The 19,704-nt window shown below is 45.4% G+C and overlaps 1 protein-coding gene across 7 annotated transcripts in view; it reads left to right on the top strand.

Moving 5' to 3' along the window:
• The window catches only part of ITSN2 (intersectin 2), a 151,455-nt gene extending 131,751 nt beyond the window's left edge, over window positions 1-19,704 (top strand). For 3 of the 7 annotated variants that reach the window (XM_063079010.1, XM_063079011.1, XM_063079009.1), the window contains 11 exons: window positions 4,386-4,507; window positions 7,657-7,763; window positions 8,684-8,867; window positions 9,978-10,076; window positions 11,842-12,009; window positions 12,451-12,666; window positions 13,253-13,374; window positions 14,229-14,311; window positions 17,710-17,793; window positions 18,281-18,454; window positions 18,931-19,704. In XM_063079010.1, coding sequence (XP_062935080.1) covers window positions 4,386-4,507; window positions 7,657-7,763; window positions 8,684-8,867; window positions 9,978-10,076; window positions 11,842-12,009; window positions 12,451-12,666; window positions 13,253-13,374; window positions 14,229-14,311; window positions 17,710-17,793; window positions 18,281-18,454; window positions 18,931-19,088 — 1,517 coding nt within the window. In that variant the 3' untranslated portion in view covers window positions 19,089-19,704. Of the gene's footprint in view, window positions 1-620; window positions 789-4,385; window positions 4,508-7,656; window positions 7,764-8,504; window positions 8,579-8,683; window positions 8,868-9,977; window positions 10,077-11,841; window positions 12,010-12,450; window positions 12,667-13,252; window positions 13,375-14,228; window positions 14,312-14,726; window positions 14,948-15,090; window positions 15,198-17,709; window positions 17,794-18,280; window positions 18,455-18,930 lie in introns of those variants that run through there. The other 4 variants (XR_010021705.1, XM_063079013.1, XM_063079014.1 and 1 more) reach the window with 4 other exon arrangements.

Here is a 19,704-nt window from a genome sequence, read left to right as displayed (position 1 = left end):
TTAATATATCTCTCCTCAGTTGGTTGGAGAAAAATATATTAAACTCCACTAGTATGATTATATATTCATCAGGTTTTTTTTTTTTTTCCTTTTCCTGGGGGCGGGGGGGGGGCTAATTCTTTCCTGTGATGTGTTCAGTCTGCTATTTAATCAATTAATTTATTATTTTCATGACAACATTTGCCATTTTTATTCATGTCTTTTTCAAATCTGCCTATTCTTTTCCTACAGACCCTACTTATGGTAACAAGCCCTTCCTAAATTTGTCTTGAGTTATGTTAAACATATATATTTTACATCTCCTTTTGTATTTTGTTCTATTATCTTTTGTTCTTGGGGTTCTAATCCTCATTTTTTTATTTATGGTGGATTTGTTCCTTGTTTTTTGTAATTTTTTTACTTTGAGTTTATCTTTGGTGAGACTTGATTTTTCTATCGAAATCCTGTGGAACCGAGGTTGTGAGAGTGACCCTTCAGACCAGTGTGCGATTTATTTGGCCATTTACCACTAATAGAACCTGTCAGGAACCAATTTTTGTGTTAATTCATCAGTTCAGGAATTCTTGAACTCCAGTTTTGTGTGAGATGCAAGCCCAGCATTTTTATTCTTCACCCTGCAGAGACAAAAAGCTGTCTGATCGTCTCACTGTTCCAGCGGGAGGATTTTTTTCCTAGTCCATCCTGTGATCTTCAGTCTCCTGCCAGAGCCTGCTCTCATTGGCCAAATCCAGGCAGAAGCCAACTAAAATAGGAGCTTAGAAAAAGGAGCCTGGAGGGTTGGCCCCCTTACGGCACAGAGCAGAGCAGGGAAAAGGTGAGAAGTGGATCTAGGGACAAACAGGCCCAGGAACAACACAGTATTCTACAATTTAAGAATTTCCTCACCTCTGGTGGTGAAAACACTGCTCAGTTTGATATTACAGAACTATATTAGACCGTCCCTAACCTCCAGTGGGAGACACAGACATACTAAGTAACTATGAGCATACATATTAATGACTATACAAATTAGATTGTGTGAAGTGTTAAAAAACAGATGCAAACCAGTACCAAAGAAGCACAAAGGAGAGGCAAGTCTGGGGATAAATGGGACAGAGGGATGGGAAAGGTTTCTCCAGAGTAGCATGCCTTGAGCTGCACCTCAAAGGATGAGTAAGATACTTAGTTCTATGCAGAGAACCTGGCCATGGATAGAGAAAACAACAGGAGCAAAAACAGCAGAGCCACGGAAAGTGCGCGCAGCATAGAATGAGAACAGAACCCGGGCCAGGTCGCTGAAAGGCGGGAAGCGTAGTCAAAGCCGAGACTGGAGAGGTTGGCATGGGCTGGGTTACGGAGGTGCTAGAGCCCTGTGCTACCGAGTTAGGGCTTCATTCTGCAAATATCGGAAGCCTTGAACATTTTAAAGGGAAGGAACATAAAAAATGTAGTGACTGCCTTGAGCTGTTCAATAGAAAATATAATGCAAGTCTCAAATACAGCCCCCTATGTAATTTTAAATTTTCCAACAGTACATTAAAAAAAGGAAAAAGATACAGATTAAATTAATTTTAATAATATTTTTACTTAATCCAGTATATGTAAAATATCATTTCAATATGTAATCATTATATTATTAATGCACTATTCTACATCCTGTTCTTTCGAAATAGGTCTTCAAGATCCGGTGCGTATTTTACACTTGTAGCACATCTCTATTTAGACTAGCCACATTTCAAGTGCTTGGCAGTCACATGTTGCTAATGGCTACTGTATTGGACAGTGCAGGTATACAGGATGGCAAAGGGGTGTATTCAACCCATAAAACCCTAATTCCCCAGTTCACCAAAAGATTTTACACTCCCTCCCCATAAAAAAGAGGGTTCTGTGGTCAAATAAGTGTTGGGAACTCTGGGTTCATCAAATTAAATGTTTCTTTGGTGTGGGGTTCCTCAGAGCCTCCTGGGCTAACGTGCCCTGTGGCCCTACAAGAGCAATACACAGTCTTCAGTGTTGTCCGGACTCATTTGACCTTCCAGGACAGGAATGTCAGGAACCCGTTTTGGTATTTGTTGGGTTGAGGGGAGCAGAGAGCCTGGCGGCAGGTAAAGGCAGAAATACAGAAGGGAGCACCAAGAAGAGGAGAGTCACAAAGGCTCGCCTGAGCTGCCAGTGCTGTGCTGTGGAGGAGACACGAGTTCAGAGGGAGTCTTTGGGCTTGTCAATGCCAAGGTCATCATTACCTTCTGAGAGCCTTATCTGCAGAGCCATGGGACAGAAGCCAGAGTAGTCAGAGTTGGAAAAGTGACAGGAAGAGCTGGAGCGAGTTGGCCATGAGTGTAGGCCCCTCTGGTGAGGTTGGGCAACGAGATGAAAGAGAAAGGGTGCTGCAGAGGGAGCAGGGTTGAAGGAGTGGTGCCTGTTTGTTTTAAATAATGAGACAAGAGGGACATTTAATGACATTTACAGGCTATGAAGGAAGAAGTGAAGACAGCATAGAAGCGTGAAGGAAAGGAAGGAGGAAAGGGGCGGTTAAAGACACTGGCTTTGGAAAGAAATAAGACCCCCTCATCCCCTTACCCAGGAGAGAAGTGCAGGGACAGGTGAACAGAGAGAGAAGGGAGGCAGTAAAGGGGCCTTGTGCTTTTATTTTTTCCCCTGACATCACAGGCAAGAATAGGGGTCAGGTTGAACACTTGAAGGGACAGAATAAAAGTTAGGGAGCTGTGTAGTGCAATGCAAAGGGGACAGCTAGGCATGTCCTGCAAGGATTGTCCCCACATTCATCCTGATACAGCTAATGTCATGTATGTTCCAGCTTTAGAAATGTTAGCAAATCTGAGGCTTTTCCTATTATTCCAGATAGAGAGGCTGATGCTCGTGGGTTTTGATGTAAATCACTATTTCCCAAGGTGTGACCCATGTATCCCCATGGTAAACAACGCAGTGTGTACCCAGGAGGACTCAGTTTAATGATTATATATTTATTTTAATGACTATTAGAAGAACTTAATGAGCACATTTAACGTCAAACTTGTATAAATTTAGAGAAAAACATTAAGTAACAGTGGAGATGGAATGTGGACGTGGCAAAATTCTTGAAAGCAGAACATGAGTGACTCAAGTCTGTAAAACACTGCTGTGAGAGGCGAGGTAGCCCCAGAAACTTGTCATCGTTTCCATCAGTCACCTGGCCACTCTGAGCAGTGCCACTGGATTATATCCACAGCAGCACATTTTGCTGGACGTCTGGCCATCACGTCTCTCCTCCTTGCTGCACAGCAGCCTCTCAAACATGCATCTGAACTAGTGGCAAGGCCCTGCTCAGGTGGCGCCTTCTCCTGACTGCCTCAGCTGCGAAAGATCGTCCATACTTCAGTTGTCTTTCTCACTCCCAATTTTCTGACACACGCCACTTGCTGTGGCTTGTTGGGTTCCTACCTGCTTTTGCCTTTTGTCTGAGAAAAGGCTTCCTGAGGTATTTCCCGTGTCATTGCACATAGTCAGGCCCTCAGCTGCTTGCTGAAGGATTCTGGAATTATGTCACTTCACAGTCTGACATCCAGTTCAGCCCTTATGTGCCTGTAAATCGATCCAAAGTGAGTGCAGTATGTCTCACCCTGATGCAAGGCTGCTTGTGACTTCCCTCAGAGTCACTTGTGGCTGGAAACCTGCAGTGTATCCAAAACAGTAGTCCTTTGTTCCAGTGGGTTAAGGCAGTGGTCTTGTTGGGAATGGCTGGGTCCTGGGAATTACAGGGGATCTAACCATAGCACTTTCCTTTGAGAAATCTAGATAATGTTGTTCAAACTTTTTTTTTTAAACAGTAGCTCACAATAAGAAATTTTTATTTTAAATGCCCAAATACATACATAACAAAATTTTTGAAATACTTAGCAAATGTATGCACATGACAGTTTTTTTTTTTTTTAATGCTGGGCCTAACCAGCATTTTAAAAAACTAAATTGTATGATGACCTACTGATGGCTCATGACACGCAGTGTAGAAAATATGGTCTCAAGCATTTGATTCATTTAATCATTTCAATAACTTCAAAAATGTCTTGAGATGGTGAGATTCTTCACAAGCTCAGCACCGTTCTGATCTCAGTGAGGCCATTTCTAAAAATCCTTAACTCTGTCATTACTACTCAGAAAAGAAATTAGGAACACGTTGAAATGTTACAGACGTAGCTAAACTGCCACTTTGGAGCACTGAATGGTGGGTCATTAATGTTAGCTCCCCGCACATGTGTCTGCTCCGCAGAATTTAGCAATGCTCTTTTGAAAGCTGTGTTGTTCTTTCAAAGCAGTATTTGTAAACCCAGCATATCTGCTGATAAATGTAATGTGTTTGCTACAAAGATGACTAAAATATCTTAAACTCTACCCTGCTTTTTCCACAGGGTGTGCTGATCTCCAAACCCTGGACACAATGCAGCCAATTGAGAGGAAAAGACAGGGTTATATTCATGAGCTGATTCAGACAGAAGAGCGGTACATGGATGACCTCCAGCTCGTCATCGAGGTGAGGGGCTGTTGCTGGCTTGCTTGAGGAGTGTCTGCTGTCTCCTCAAAGAGGGGGCGGGCATCAGTCCCAGGGCTGCTTCCATGTGGAGGCAATGCAAAGCATCACTTTGCTGCATGGACTCACAAATAGTGACAGCAGCCCTCACGCCCTCAAAACACTGTGTCTGCCCAGTGGATAATGCTGGAAGATTGGAAGTCTCTGATTAGGGTATCAGCTCTTTTTCTCTTCCCCTCAGAGGGAAGAGAGAGAAGAGGACAGCACTAGAATGCCTTAGTTCAATGTGGTAGAAGCCTCATCAAGGAAGGACGGGGTATAGAGTGGTTGTGAAGGCCCTAAAGCAAACTTTATCTACCTCATTTTTGCCTAACTATATTCACACTGCTGCTTTGACACCTGACATTTTCATAAACTTTGATGTTTCCAGAGGACTCATGAAGCGGTGGAAGTGTTCACCTAATGTCCTATCGGTTTAGAAAACCAATAGGAGCATATTGTAAAATTTCCCCAATAGTATACATTTATATGTATGTACTTGTATATTTAGTATATATTTATATTTAGTACATATTTATATGTTTGTCTAGGTTTGTGCCTACTAATGTTACCAGTGACCTGTAAGCTGATGACAGCTGTGTTCATCAGAGTAGCACTTTAAAATAATTTGTGTTTGAAGGAACATAAATAAGACTTCATGCTTCTATTTTTTTATTTTTTTATTTTATTTTTTTTGTGTGTGGCCGGCTGGTATGGGGATTCGAACTCTTGACCTTGGTGTTATAACACCACACTCTAACCAACTGACCAACTGACCTAACCTAACCGGCCAGCCCTATACTTCTATTATACTTCTGTTTCCATGGCTTTTAGATCCCAGTATATGTGTCAAGGCCCTCAGGTGAGAAGACCAGTTAAATAAACAAACCACCTATACAGAACAAGTGCCCCACACAGGCCCAAGAGGTTCAGCATTAACTGGCCATGACCTTGTCAGCAGAATGGAGAAGGGGCTGCATCCTTCTGTATCTGTCCCCGGCAAGGCCTACCCTGGATTCATTTCTCCACCCTAAATGCAAGCCTAAATGCCTGGGATACCCAGACACAGAATACTTGCTCCTCTCACATGCACACTATACTGCACTTCTCGGTTGGTAATATCTGTCTTCCCCCAAATCTGTGAGCTCCTTCAGATCAGGGACTGTGTCTCCTTCATCCTGCACTCCCAAAACTTGGCCTGGACCTTCCTTCGTAGGCCTTCCCATGAAGACTGAGTGAATTAGCTATGTTTATGTCTGTACTTCTCTAACCAGGTCAGATGGCCTAGAAGAAAAGCCCATCATTTTTATTCACCCCCTGCAACTGTCAGCCCTGCTGCTGGTCAGATTCCAGTCCTACAGGATTGTGAACTGGCGTGGTGGTCTCTGACACTAGCACAGAAGGTGAGCAGGGAGCAGGGTGCTTGCCCCACCTCACGCCAGTTACTGAACTACTTGGGGCCTTGGTTATTCCCACGCTTCCTACCTCACGAGATGCTCGAAGGGGTGAGGTGCAGTGTTGGGGTCAGGGACTAAGGGTGAAAAGCACCGTTCGCAGATGAAGCCTTCTCCTTACTCTTCCCATGGATGTCCCCAGAGGGCCTGGCCATCTTATTCCCCTCCGCTTATCTCACCAAGCCCTGCACAAAGCACCTAAACAGAATGAATAAACAAAGTGGCATAAATGAATCAGTGAACAAAAGAATAGGTGGACAACCAGACACTTCCCCTGTTCTTCAGTGGGAGCCTCAGAGCAGATGCACCATCTTGCCAGGGCAAGCTCTCACGGGAGTGTCCTGTCGTCTTCAGTCTGATATGGAACAGTAAAACTCACTCTAGAGAGTGACCAGTTCATAGCTCTTTTTTTCTGAATTCTGTGAATCCATGTTCAACTCAACTCAGTAGACATTAATTGAAAACCTACCATGTGCAAAGCACTATGCCTGGAGAACAGAGATAAAAGAGAATGTTCCTGTCCTCCCAGAGTTCACAGTCCTATTGGAGAGACAGATGAGAGCTGGATCCTAGAGGAGGGGACCACCCCAGCCAGGAAGGACTTTGGACAAGGATGAGTTTGCTATACAAGGAAGAGGAAACAGAAGTGGGAAGGCATGTATAAAGCGAGCTAGGGGCGAATAGATTGTCCGGTGTGGCCAGATGGTGAAGTCGGCAGGGAGCAGATCTCAGGCCTCATGAACCTCAGGAAGGAGTTTTCATCTTATCACACAGGCAGTGGGAAGCCTTTGAACGATTTTAATAGAGAGCAATATGTCATATGTATTTTGGAAAGATTACATATGAGAAGAGTTGTCTCAGATAACTTCACTATTTCCTTAAGGCTTTTAAAGTCATTCCTTAGGAATTGTAGCTGTTTAATAGAAACATGCATTTAGAATCAAAAAGAGTTGAGTTTTTGTTCTATCTCTGTATTCTAGCTTTGTAACCTTGAGCAAATCACTTTCTCAGTCTTTATTTCTTCATGGGTCAACTGGGAATAATAATACCTGAGTCAAGTTTACCTACATCACCTATGAAGTTCATTGAAAACCCTACACCACACACACACACACACACACACACACACACGCATGCATATATGTACACATCAGTGCTTTGCAAATCCTTAAGTGTGATGGAATACACATATAGTGTTATTTCCCTTTCAGTCAGACGACTTCTGCTTGGGGTCAGTCTTGGGGGGCAGCACAAGTCATTACTCTTTCTCTCGTTGAACTTCTCACAAACTGGTCTCCAGAACTCCAAGGTGCTCTACCTGGCAACAGTCATGCTCCTCAAGTCTGCAAGCTCTTGCGGTGTGTAGGTGCTTTATGCCTGTGGCTTTATTTGACCTTCATAACATCTCTCTGAGACAGATATGAGAATTTCCTCTTAATGAAGACTAGATTCAGTCCTTAGAATCAGCCTTGATAGGATCCCAAATAGCAAAAAATAGGGAAATTATGCAATTAAAAATTTAACAGTCATACATACTCTTATTTAGAAACACCGTGATCTTATTAGTTTCAGTGTATGAAGACATTGTTTGACCTAGACCACACGTAGGCTGTATGTCCACCCTTAAGCTAACTTATTTCTTCTATGTACTGAGTTTAGGTTTTTCAGAAAAGGATGGCAGAGTCGGGCTTTCTCACCGAAGGAGAAATGGTCATGATCTTCGTTAACTGGAAAGAGCTCATCATGTCGAACACAAAGCTGCTGAAGTGAGTCGTGAGCATCCCCTGTCATCAAAGCTGACCTCCCCCAGGCTCCCGAATTGAGACTGTGTCACTCTAGCCCTGTGTAGGGGCTACTTAGCAAAGGAACTTCTAACTGTTTTCTGCTCCCTGAGCCTTTTTATTTTATTGTCATTTTATGAAATGCTCTGTAACTGTAAAATACATAATTATTGAAGACAGTAAATCATATAACAAAGAAGATACTTTGATTAAATGAATAAAACACTAAATCATTAAACAAACAATATGTTAATGTATGATTCCAAAATATAAGATATCATTGACTCTGGCAGTAGGGTAGTTAGAGGCAGAAGAGGAGGTGCAGTTCATGACCCAAACATAACTGCATCGTTTAGCAGCCTTTGAGTTTCTGTGTGAAGTTCCATTCGTTGGAGAGATCTTCCATCCTTCATGCCTGTGAGGATGACTCCTGGGGAAGATCAGCAGGCCTGGCTCTCGCTGCATCTCTGCCCGTCTCATGGCCCAGCAGCTCTGCTCGGAGACAGTGCCCCTCCACCGCCACACCTGGCCTGTGTAGTGCTGCGCCCTTTATTCCTTCACACGCTAGAAATCTCCTTCCTCTTGGTGCAACTAAGAACAAGTTAAAATTTTTCAAAAGAAACTTAGCAAGAAACTAAGGTGAAACCAAAACAATTCTAAAGACCTAGAAACACCCAGGTGCATAAACTTCATTTTCTTTTTCTTCTTTGCTAACATTTCCCCCAGGTTGGCTTGGCCGGCAGACCCTTTGGCCCAAGCTGCCTCCTCTTCCTCCTGACTTGTCCCTGCCAGTGCCAGAGGTTCTTAGGTAACTCACTGGTTATCATTACCATGTGTCTCCCGTGGTATCCTTCAGTTACCAAGGATATTTACTTAGAAATAGAAAGTGAGTGTGTTGTTTGCAGGGCCTTACGGGTACGGAAGAAGACCGGGGGTGAGAAGATGCCTGTGCAGATGATTGGGGATATCCTAGCAGCCGAGCTGTCCCACATGCAGGCGTACATCCGTTTCTGTAGCTGTCAGCTTAATGGAGCAGCTCTGTTACAGCAGAAGACAGATGAAGACACAGACTTCAAAGAGTTTTTAAAGGTAACTCCATTCTGGGCTTTGCAGGTACCTTTGCCAGGATAGTAGGCAGTCCAGCCCCCTTCTGTGCCTGGAGGCAACAGCCCACAACAGCCCAGTAGAGAATCTCAGCAGTGGAGAAGGGTATCCCCATCAGTTTCCAAACTGACACAAGTATGTCAAAGAACTTTCTGATTGCTTTGTGTTGCCTTTCTTGTTGACCTAATCTTTCTTGGCACTGGACCAGGATTCTGCCCATCTAATACTGGAGTGCTTTTTTAAGCATACTTACTTATCAGCTACGTTATACTCCCAAAGAAACATCGAGAATGTCACTTTCTTAATTTTGTAAATTGTATTTAATACACATCTTATTCCAGGAACAATATAAAATAGCTTATTTAAATGTATAAAATGCAACAAGATAAAATTTTAAGTAGTTATTAAATAACTGAATGAATAAACTGAAACAAACTGATGGATAAACTGAAAGAAAAGGAAATGAGAATGGGGGGGGGGGGAAAGACAATACCAGGAGTTAAGATAATACCTAAAATGCATATCTGTGATCCTATACATATACCAGAAGTGCATAGATGTCATCAAAGCTTCCAGAAACTGATGAGAAGAGGAAAGGATTGCTTCCATGATTCCATGGTCATAAATGCAAGAAGTAAACTAGAATTGCACTCAGAAAGAGAACACTAAGGGCTGAATCCTTGAACCTTGAACCAACAACATCCTTATAGTGATACAGCAATGAGCTTCGTACAGCTGGTTGTTATAACAGAATGTCACATTTTGAGAAGTCATTTTCATTGATGTTGTACAGTAATAGGAACTGTTACTACACGTGTTAAAATGGTGAGAGAAGTGAAAGTAAAATCTATTTTCTTGCTTTTCTTTTACATTTCTTGTTGGATTTTATTGTTCATGAAATACTGCATATTGGGATCTGTTATACAGCCATAGCAGTACCCTAAGGGAGAATGCATAATTTATATTGTTTGGGATCCTGAGTTATTAAAAGAAATTTGAAATCTAAAAGGTAGTCAAAGGCAGGAGTATGGCCAATGCTTCCTTTGTTTTAATTGGAGTTCTGGTTTCCTCACAAGCCTCTCAATTATTTTGCAGAAGTTGGCATCTGACCCTCGGTGTAAAGGAATGCCCCTTTCCAGCTTCCTGCTGAAGCCCATGCAGAGGATCACCCGCTACCCTCTGCTCATCAGGAGTGTGAGTGCTCAGGTTGGGGCAGTCTGGGTGTGACTTAGGAGCAGGACCTGCGGAGGTTCACAGAGGCCAGATAGTCAGCGAGCCTGCGAGTATGCCAGCCCACCCCACATTAATGCTACAGAAGTGATCCCACTGTCCGATGCACCAGGCCCTGAGTGTGTGCACATGTATGTGCATGCACAGGAACACACACATACAATCCGAAGGGTTGAGTCCTTGAAGTGGGCAAATAAAAGAGGGATCCAGTGTCACATGGGTAACCTATCGTCCCCCTTCCCAGAACCCCCCCAACATCTCAGAGTCATAAGTGTTTTTGTCTAGGCAGAGTAAAGGACCCTCTAGGTCTCCAGCTCTGCAGCCCCTCTTGAGTCCAGAGAACACCATTAGTTAGCATAACCTTGGGCTCCAGTCTTTCCTCTGAGATCTAAATTCATCTACCAGCTGAACATCTTTACCTAGATGTCCCAGGAGTCTCCACCTCAGCATGTCCTAAACAGAGTTCATTATCATCCCCTCGCCACATCCCATTTCAATTTGCTGACTAAACATTCCTTTTAAAATTCCATCCATCTTTCTTTTTGATGTAAGCAATGGGGGGTCTCTAGAGCCAATATGTCTTCTAAGGAAAAGGCAGATTTAGGAAGAATTATTCCACAAAAAAATCACTGATATAATTTATAAAGAAAAAGAGCAGGAAGAATATGACTGTTAGTTTTATTGATTATTCCTTGACTTTTAGTCTGTGAACTCAACATAGACCTTATGTTACAGATGCCTATACCAAAGTGACCTATTAGTACAGATCCCTAGTCCCTTTACTGGAATATTTTGGACTGATGGTTTCAGAATTCAGAATGTGATTTCAAATACCATGTACAAACAAAGCCTGGGACAGCACTTACAAGCAAACACACAAGTACTCGTATTCCTACAGTGAAGAATCACTGCAAGAAAAATTAGTAAACGCATCTCTTCCATTCAGGTCAGGTTTTGCCACCAAATGAGTACTAAGTAAAAACTTTAGGCTTTTTTATACTTTAGAATTGTAAACAAAGGACTGTGAACCTGTCCAACTAGAGTGAAAGAGTCTAGACAGGATTCGCCTGGTGATGGTCCCACTAATTTCTGAAGAGACCACACAAAGTTGTATTCTAGCCTCTATTCTTTTACATTGGTAGCATTAGTAATTTGAAGTCACTTCAGAATAAACTGAATGCATTTTTCCTACATGCTGACAACATGGTTTTATTGTGTTTTTCCTGTGGCAGGGAAGTCATTGCTTTCATCAGATTTTTCAAAAGGATCGGTGATCCCAAAAATGTTATGAACCATTGCTATTCAACAAGTTAACACACTTATCAAGGTTGCAGCCAGTTATATTGGAAGGCTCACCCTAAAGATACATGGCTTAAAATATTGGGGGGATATAGGGAGGTACCCCTTAACATAGTCCCGTTACCAGGACCCTGCCAGAGAGTAACCAGAAACGCACACATTTCAGGGCAGTTGATCCATAATAGCACTTGTCACACCCTGTTGTAACTGAGTTACCTGTGCCTGTCTCCCCAAGAACTTTTGGGACCATGAGCTTCTCAATGGCAGAAACTATTATCTTGTTCACTGTTGTATTTCCAGTGCCTGGCATAGCACCAAGCACATGTACACAACCAGTAACATTCAGACAGAGGAAGTAGCCAAGTGAATGGCTGGGTGGGTGGGTGACAGACATAATAAGTCCCATGTGACGCAGCCCTCTCTCTTCCAGATTCTGGAGAACACCCCGGAGAGTCACGTGGACCATTCCTCCCTAAAGCTGGCCCTGGAGCGGGCAGAGGAGCTTTGCTCTCAAGTTAATGAGGGAGTTCGGGAGAAGGAAAATTCAGACCGACTGGAGTGGATCCAGGCGCATATTCAGTGCGAAGGTCTCGCAGAGGTGCGAGCTGTGCTGTTAAACTGGATCCCACCAGTCAGCTTCTGGGTGGGGAACAGCTGCAAGCCTTCCCTTAGTGTGGACAGTCTACACCTCGGCTCAGACCATGTGGAATCACCTTCCTGCCCCTACACAGATACCCCTTCTTGGGTAGTCATCTTCCTTTCCCTTAAAGAAAGGATTGGGGAGGGTTGTTTTGAGTTCTTTGAATTCAGCTGATAGAATCAGTATTCCGTGGGTTTAAGTTATGATTTTCAATAGGCCAGTTTGAACTCTGAAGAGTAATAAATTTAAGGATCTTTTGTGTAAAGAGAACTGATTCCAGCCACATTCCCACCTAGAAAATTCTACTTCAGTACCCTCAGACCCAGGGCACTGGCCTCCCAGGGGCTCTGGGATGGTTTCTGCTGGGACTTCCAAAGTGACATTTTCTTTCTCTTTAAGCAACTTATTTTCAACTCCCTCACCAACTGCCTGGGGCCCCGGAAGCTTTTGCACAGTGGGAAACTATACAAGACCAAGAGCAATAAGGAACTACACGGATTCCTCTTCAATGACTTCCTGCTTCTTACCTACATGGTCAAGCAGTTTGCTGTTTCCTCTGGCTCTGAGAAACTGTTCAGCTCTAAGTCCAACGCCCAATTCAAAATGTATAAAACGGTGAGTATAGCGTGCCAGGCAGTAGTGTCAGGGACCTAATGAGGTTTTACCTCTACCTTCAGGACCTCCTTCCTGGCTGAGCCTGTCCTGTCCTCATGGGGCTCTCTTCACCCATTTCCAGATGGCTCGCACGTCCTTTGCCACTTCCCAAGAGAAGGAACGCCTGTGCAGCTGGGCTTTCACTGCCTGCTGATGGCCGTCAGCCAAATTCCAGCTTTGGATTCTGGCTTCCTCCTGGCAGACATGACACCTGGTCCTGCCTCTGTCCACACTCAGCACTGGGCCTCTTGTAAGCCAAGCCTGAAGGACAGTGCCAAGTGTCAGTGTGCAGAGGAGAGAGGTGTCGCATCTGCAGTCATGGGCACTTGGAGCTCCCATTCCAGTGCAGTAGCACCTAATCCACACTGAGTATTTACCTTTACAAAATGGAGGCCGTTTCTTTTTTCCTATGTGAAATATTTTGGACACTAGACCCCTTTCTACTTCTCAAGAAGGTTCTTCCGAACAAACTGAACTCTCTCTGGACGTAGGCGGGTGGAGTGTTCTGGACCAACTCACAGCCTGTGTTTTGGCCCTAATTTTTCAGCCCATTTTCCTGAATGAAGTCTTGGTGAAACTGCCCACAGACCCTTCCAGCGATGAGCCTGTCTTCCACATTTCCCACATTGATCGGGTCTACACCCTCCGAACAGACAACATTAACGAGAGGTCAGTCCTGACCATGTGTGACCTGCCTTGAAATCTAGGAGAAAGCCTGGACATCTCCCTCTGCCATAAACCCATCTCCATCCATGCTCAAGTCCTACTAATTCTGTATCCTCCACCTCTCTTAACACGTCCCTCCACTCCAGTCCCATGGGTAGACCTTGGTTTAGATGCACTGGTCACCACAGCCGCCTCCTAAAACGATTCCCTGCTTTCAGTCTCCTCACGCCACTCCTCACGAGCTTCCAAATGGCAGATCCCATACCTCAGTCCCTACTAAAATCCCTTCAGGAGCTACCCCAGGTAACAGTCATGTCCTTTGCTGATTTCTGGGGCCTTCCTGGTGCTGTTCTGGCCTCAGCCCATCCATCCCTCCACCCACAGACCTGTGCTCCAGCCAGACATCCACCGTCCCCACGTGCCCCTCTGAGGGGAGGGCCTTCCTCATCCCCTGCTGGCCAGCCATGCTTCCTTCAGGGTGTCGCTCCAACAGCGCCTCTGTGATGGCAACCCCAGGGGATGCTCCTCCTGCTCTGTGTGCACAGTTTTTGCATAATAGAACCCATCCTGCTGAATTGTCGCTGATGTAGTTAATCACATCTTCCGTCTCTGAGTCCCCAGCACCTTGCCCCTGGTGTTTTGTAAGCATCAAGAACCATCTTTAGAAACTCGGTTCGATCCTAAATTAGCAAACAAGTCTTTTGGTCAAACTAATATTAGGTCTAAGATTGGAAAGTTGTTAAAGCTGGGGCTAGCAAAAGAAAGAAGAACGTAGAACGCGTGCAGAGCTGTGGTTCCTGGCCGAGCCTGTAAGGTGCATGGGAAGCTGCCAATGGCTGCGTCTGCTTCTCCTCTAGGACTGCCTGGGTCCAGAAGATCAAGGTGGCCTCTGAGCAGTACATCGACACCGAAAAGAAGAAGCGAGAGAAGGCTTATCAAGGTACTTAGTGGTGCCCTGGAGGTTGGAACCAGCTACTGGGGGCCCAGCGGTGGGGAGTTCTGGCTCTGGGGACACAAGCTGCTGCTCCTGCAGGGAGGCTGGTGAAATGGGGACAGTCAGAGAGACCAGACTTGCTGTGGGGTCAGACGGCAGAGTCCTGGCCCAGCCACTGCACCAGTCCCCGCCACCTCCCCACAGCAGCTGCTTCAGACCTGCAGACGACACAGGTGTGGGGACATCAAGGCAGTGCCAGCTCCGCAGCAGGCTCTGTTCCTCATCCACTGCTCGTTCTTCTCTCCTTTCCCTCCGCAGCTGACCCCCCTCTGCTCGGTCCACTTTGCTCCATCCAGCTCCACTTCTATGTCTGCTTCCCTTCGGCTCATATCCACTCTCCGCTCCTCTCCCACCCTGCCAGCCTCGGCCCTCTCCTCCAGGATCCACCCTTCTGCCCTCTGCCTTGGTAGCCGGTGTCCTAGAACATACATCTGTACCTGTCTCTGCCTCCCCCTGGCCTCACCAGCCTTCACTCCACATTCTGTCCCCATCAGTAAGGAAATGGCTTCTTCAAAGACACCAGTGACCTCATCTGTGGCTTGGCTTGCTTTCCTTGCTCAAGCACCCTGCGCCTGATGATAGGTAATTAAGGCTCCTCCTTTCCCCTGGGCCCAGCGTATCCTGAGGGTCCTCCTACCACCGAACCTTCTTTCTTCATCTAAACCCTTCCTAGTTCTTCTTCCTCCACTCTCAGCTGAGCACTCTCTCCCACGTCTCTCTGGCAGCTCCCTCCCTTGGGGACCTCACCCCAGTCTAAGTGGTCAGTCTGGCTGCTCCCTCCCAAGCCCTCGCCTCTTCACCAGTCGCACCTGCTCGACTGCTCCAAAGCCTGGTAGGCACCGCACATTGGCATTACTGGTGGGATTCGTTAGCCTCCTTCCAGCAGTAGCTCCTCCTCCTGAAAATCCCTGTGGATGGCAGTATGTCCTGGCCACCCAGACTGACACGCCCTCTGCCCCTCCTCAGGCCTCTCATCCAGTCAGTCGTGTGGAGCCCTTGCGCCCTCTCCCATCACCATCTTCCCCATCTGCCTGGTCCTTTCCTTTCCCAGTGGTGTCGACCCTCCAATCTCCCACACTGGCTATAGCATGAGGTTCCCTTTCCTCTCCACCACCCTCTTCCTTTCTAGAGTATTCTCTTTACAGAGCTGCTCCTAGTATACCTCTACCTGCTTAAAAATCCTCCCTATGACCTCCCAAATGAAGGACAAATTTCTTACCCCAACCTCAGGGCCCATCCCCAATGTCACCTGTTTGCAGGCCCGTTTCTCACTGTCTCCCTGCACCTGGCCCATACCACTGTCTAATCGAACACTGATTGTCACCCTGCCAGGCCGTCCTTGTTCAGCTGCCCCTGCATCTGAAATGCTCTACCCCCACATCAAAATTCTTCCCATTCTTCAAGGCCCAAGCCTCCTCCATGACGCTTTCCCCAACACCCTAACCAGCGCGACATTACCCCGGTCCCCCACTGCCCCTGGGTCTGTGATTATGCTCTGCACTGTGGTCCTGTTGCTTCTACTTAAGTCCCCTGAGCCCCTTTCCTCCCCTAAAGACATCTCCATACCCCTGCAGGCCCGGTAAGGGACAGTGCCTGGTGAGCTCCGTGTTTGTTGTCCTGGTTATATCCTCCCTGTTCGTGAACAGATCATCCCCTGCTCAGTGTAGCTTCAATGGTCTTTGTAAAGTATCCCTCCACCCCCAGCCCCCGCTGTGGCCCTCTGACCAGAACTGTCGTGGCTCCCACATCCTCCTCCTGCCTGCACACAAATGCCAAGCCTCAGCTTCCCTGCCCCTCCCCAGCTGGGCTCAGACCTGCGTGCGGCCTCTGCACCCAGTGGAGTTTGTGCTCTGAGCCACCTTCTAGCCTGCCCGTCCCCACCTCCATGCCACATTCCTTCCCTGTTCAGCCTCCCACGCAGGTTCCTGGCTGCTACTGTTGCAGCTCTTTAATGTGTTTTTTTATTCAGGTGTCCCTTATTTTGTTATATACTCCTGAAAGGTATGTGTAAATCAACTTTTACTAATTGAATGTTATTTTAATGGTACTTTAAAAGCTTGCTATTGAAAAATCAATGATTAAATCATTTTGTAAAGCATACAGTGATCTCTTAATTGGTCAAAGATGCAAATCAAAGCTTTTCTCTATGAGTTTTGCTTACCATCAATATCTGTATATATTGTTACACATTATCAATATCCATGTTCAATTCTTCAGATATTTATCGATTACTTCCTCTGTGCCAGGCTCTGTGCTAGGCTTAACTGAGCTTACAAAGATGAGTAAGGCCTAGCCCCTGCCTTCAGGGGAATAGAGTGCACATTCTGAGGTGGAGGTGTGGGCGCAAATGAAGAGTGGGTCACTTCTCATAGACAGGATTCTACTGCCCTGAGTTCAAAAACTCAGCAGCTCAGCAAGCATCCTCTTGTTAGTTTTTGAACCCTTGAGGGCAAAGCCTGTTTAACTATAAACTTCATGTTTCCCAAGACAATGTGAATTCACTGACTCATTTCTCTCCATAATTAAAAGCATTTTGAGTACCTCCTTAAGTAGAATACGGCCTTAAGTAAAACTGCTTCATAAGCTGAAATGTTTATACATAAATGGAGTTAGGGTGAATGGTTTAGCTTTTGGTATCTGATGTTTAAATTTTGACCCAGCCATTTAGAAACTCTTGAGTCAAGCACATTACAGTCCTTTCTAAGCCTGAGTTTTTCTCATCTGTAAAATGGGGAGCTACCTTATAAGGTAATGATGTATTTTAAATAATATAATTTATGTAAAGGTCTAGCACATGTGTTAGGCATGTGACCTGCACATGCCTAACAAAGTAAACTTCCAATAAATGTTAGCTGCTATTAAGTGATGAACAAATATGTATTACTATTTTATTACTATTTGCTAGGCAGTTGAGGGGTTAATACAAGGATGAGTTAAACAGTCCATGATCTACAGTGGCTCGTCTCTGGCAGAGGAGACAGACATTACACAGAATCTCAGACCCAGCAGGCTGTGGGACACTCATAAGTCAATGATAATGGATGCAGAGGGGAGGGAAGGGGTGTGGGAGGTGGACGTGGGATTGGAACTGGAGGTGAAAGGGCGATGAGTAGGCTGCTGACAGGCGGAGATAGGAGGGAGGCATTCCTAGCAGGCCACACACGCTGGGGAGAGGCACAGAGCAGCCAGATGCTGGGCTGGTGGGTCCAGTGCAGTGGCAGATGAGGCTGAGGGTAATGTTATGATTGGTTAGGAAGACAGACTGTGTCTACAGCTCAGCATTATCACTGTGCTGTCTCCTTTCTTAAAGAAGAAATTAATTGACTCGTCTTCCTCTTTTGTAGCCCGCTCTCAAAAGACTTCAGGCATCGGACGTCTGATGGTGCATGTTATTGAAGCTACAGAATTAAAAGCTTGTAAACCAAATGGTAAACGCTTCTTTCATTCAACAGATGTCATAACTGCCCCACTCTTTGATAACAACTCTTCTGAACATTGAATGGTGGCATGCCATTTTAAAAGGCAGTGTTTCCAATGCCACTAAAATGGTGGTAAGCTAGTTTATCAGACTGGTATTATTATTCCTCTGTTTCCCCAGTGCCTGCCTTCCTGAGTGCTTCTGCATTGAGAAAGCACACAGCAAGTTGCACTGACACTTGCCCAGCCTCACGGGGAGCAGTCCTGGTGTTAGAGCTCACAGTTAGTTGCTCCCCAGGTTTATGATGCTGTCGATATTAGGAACTGAGAAAGTGTATTACTAGACCTCAAGACGGATATGGCCCCCCAGGCAGTGGCTCCTGCTGTGGTCTATAGTGAAGCATCACTTTGGATCCGCTTCTGCTCAAGGATGGCCCTGTTAGTCACTCATTTTACCTATATGTGCCACACCTCTGTCTGTGGTTTGTTTTGGTTCAGGAAAGAGCAATCCGTACTGTGAAATCAGCATGGGCTCCCAGAGCTACACCACCAGAACCCTCCAGGACACGCTAAATCCCAAGTGGAATTTCAACTGCCAGTTCTTTATTAAGGATCTTTACCAAGATGTGCTGTGTCTCACCATGTTTGACAGAGACCAGTTTTCACCAGATGGTAAGTATGACTTGGCTAGGGGATCTAATGCTTTCCCCAGTTTTCTAGAATCTAGGGGCTCGATCTAGGGTGCTCAGCCACATATCTACCCCATGATACTAAGGGAAAAATGACTTAGCAGCAGGTGGATGCCCTTCCCCAGTGGGAGGGGGTGGCCTCAGATGTGTTTCAGTTCTTTGACCCCAGTCACCACCTACACACATGATGTAAACACTGTGCTCCTGCTGCATACTGAGCAGTAGAACATTCTCTAACCAGAGAGACTTGAATTCCACATAGGCAGCTTCTCTCACACAAATCTGTTGTCACTTTACACACATCCGTTTGCAGTATCAAACATCGATAAGCCAAAAGAAGTTACTTGTTTAGGATTTGAAAGTTTTATAAATCCTGTTTCAGACCTTCCTCCTGAGGTAGTTTTTTTAACAATTCCATAAAGAAGAAAGGCTTTTGACTCTCACATGTTTATTCACCAGATTTCCTGGGTCGTACTGAAGTTCCAGTGGCAAAAATTCGAACAGAACAGGAAAGCAAAGGCCCTACAACCCGCCGACTATTGCTGCATGAGGTCCCCACCGGGGAGGTGTGGGTCCGCTTTGACCTGCAGCTCTTTGAGCAAAAACCTCTGCTGTAGGAGATTCGGGGGGAGGACGGCACGAGAGGATACACCACAATGTGGGGCTAGAGAGTAACAGACTATACTCTCCTGGGACTGAGGAAACAGCACGCAGCTTCATCCATCACAAAGCCATGCACGCTGGGGCCTCTATTTTATTGCACACTAAATCGCTAGCAATCTATGCAAACATGATCTTTCCTGTAAATAAGCCAAACCCCATAGCACAGTGCCTTGTATTAGTGTTAACATGGTAAGCTGTGTTTAGATGCCACGGTTTCCATTTTCAGGGCTATAAAAAGTATTATATGGAAATGAGGCATCAGACCACCAGATGTTACCACTTGGTTGAATGTGTCCACTGTGGAGTGGTTTGGTGACGCTGTGACCATTCCACACTGTGTGACCTCTGATGGGTCACAGCCACTCAGGAGGTGAAGGGTTGGGATGAAATGCTGCAGCCTCTGTGCTTGAGCAGCCTGATACTGAGATAGCATCTACTCGTGCACTGAATAAACACAGAAACTTGATCATTTTATTCCTGATTAGGTTTTATCATTCTCTGCTAAGACAATATAGTTTGAAATATAAGAGGGAAAGCTTGATTCACTTTAAATACTGTGAACTCTAATAA

This window comes from Cynocephalus volans, chromosome 14, assembly GCF_027409185.1.
Source record: "Cynocephalus volans isolate mCynVol1 chromosome 14, mCynVol1.pri, whole genome shotgun sequence".
NCBI classification, from domain to species: Eukaryota; Metazoa; Chordata; class Mammalia; order Dermoptera; family Cynocephalidae; genus Cynocephalus; species Cynocephalus volans.
Note: the sequence above shows the minus strand (reverse complement) of the source record. Positions and strands in the feature narration are given on the sequence as shown.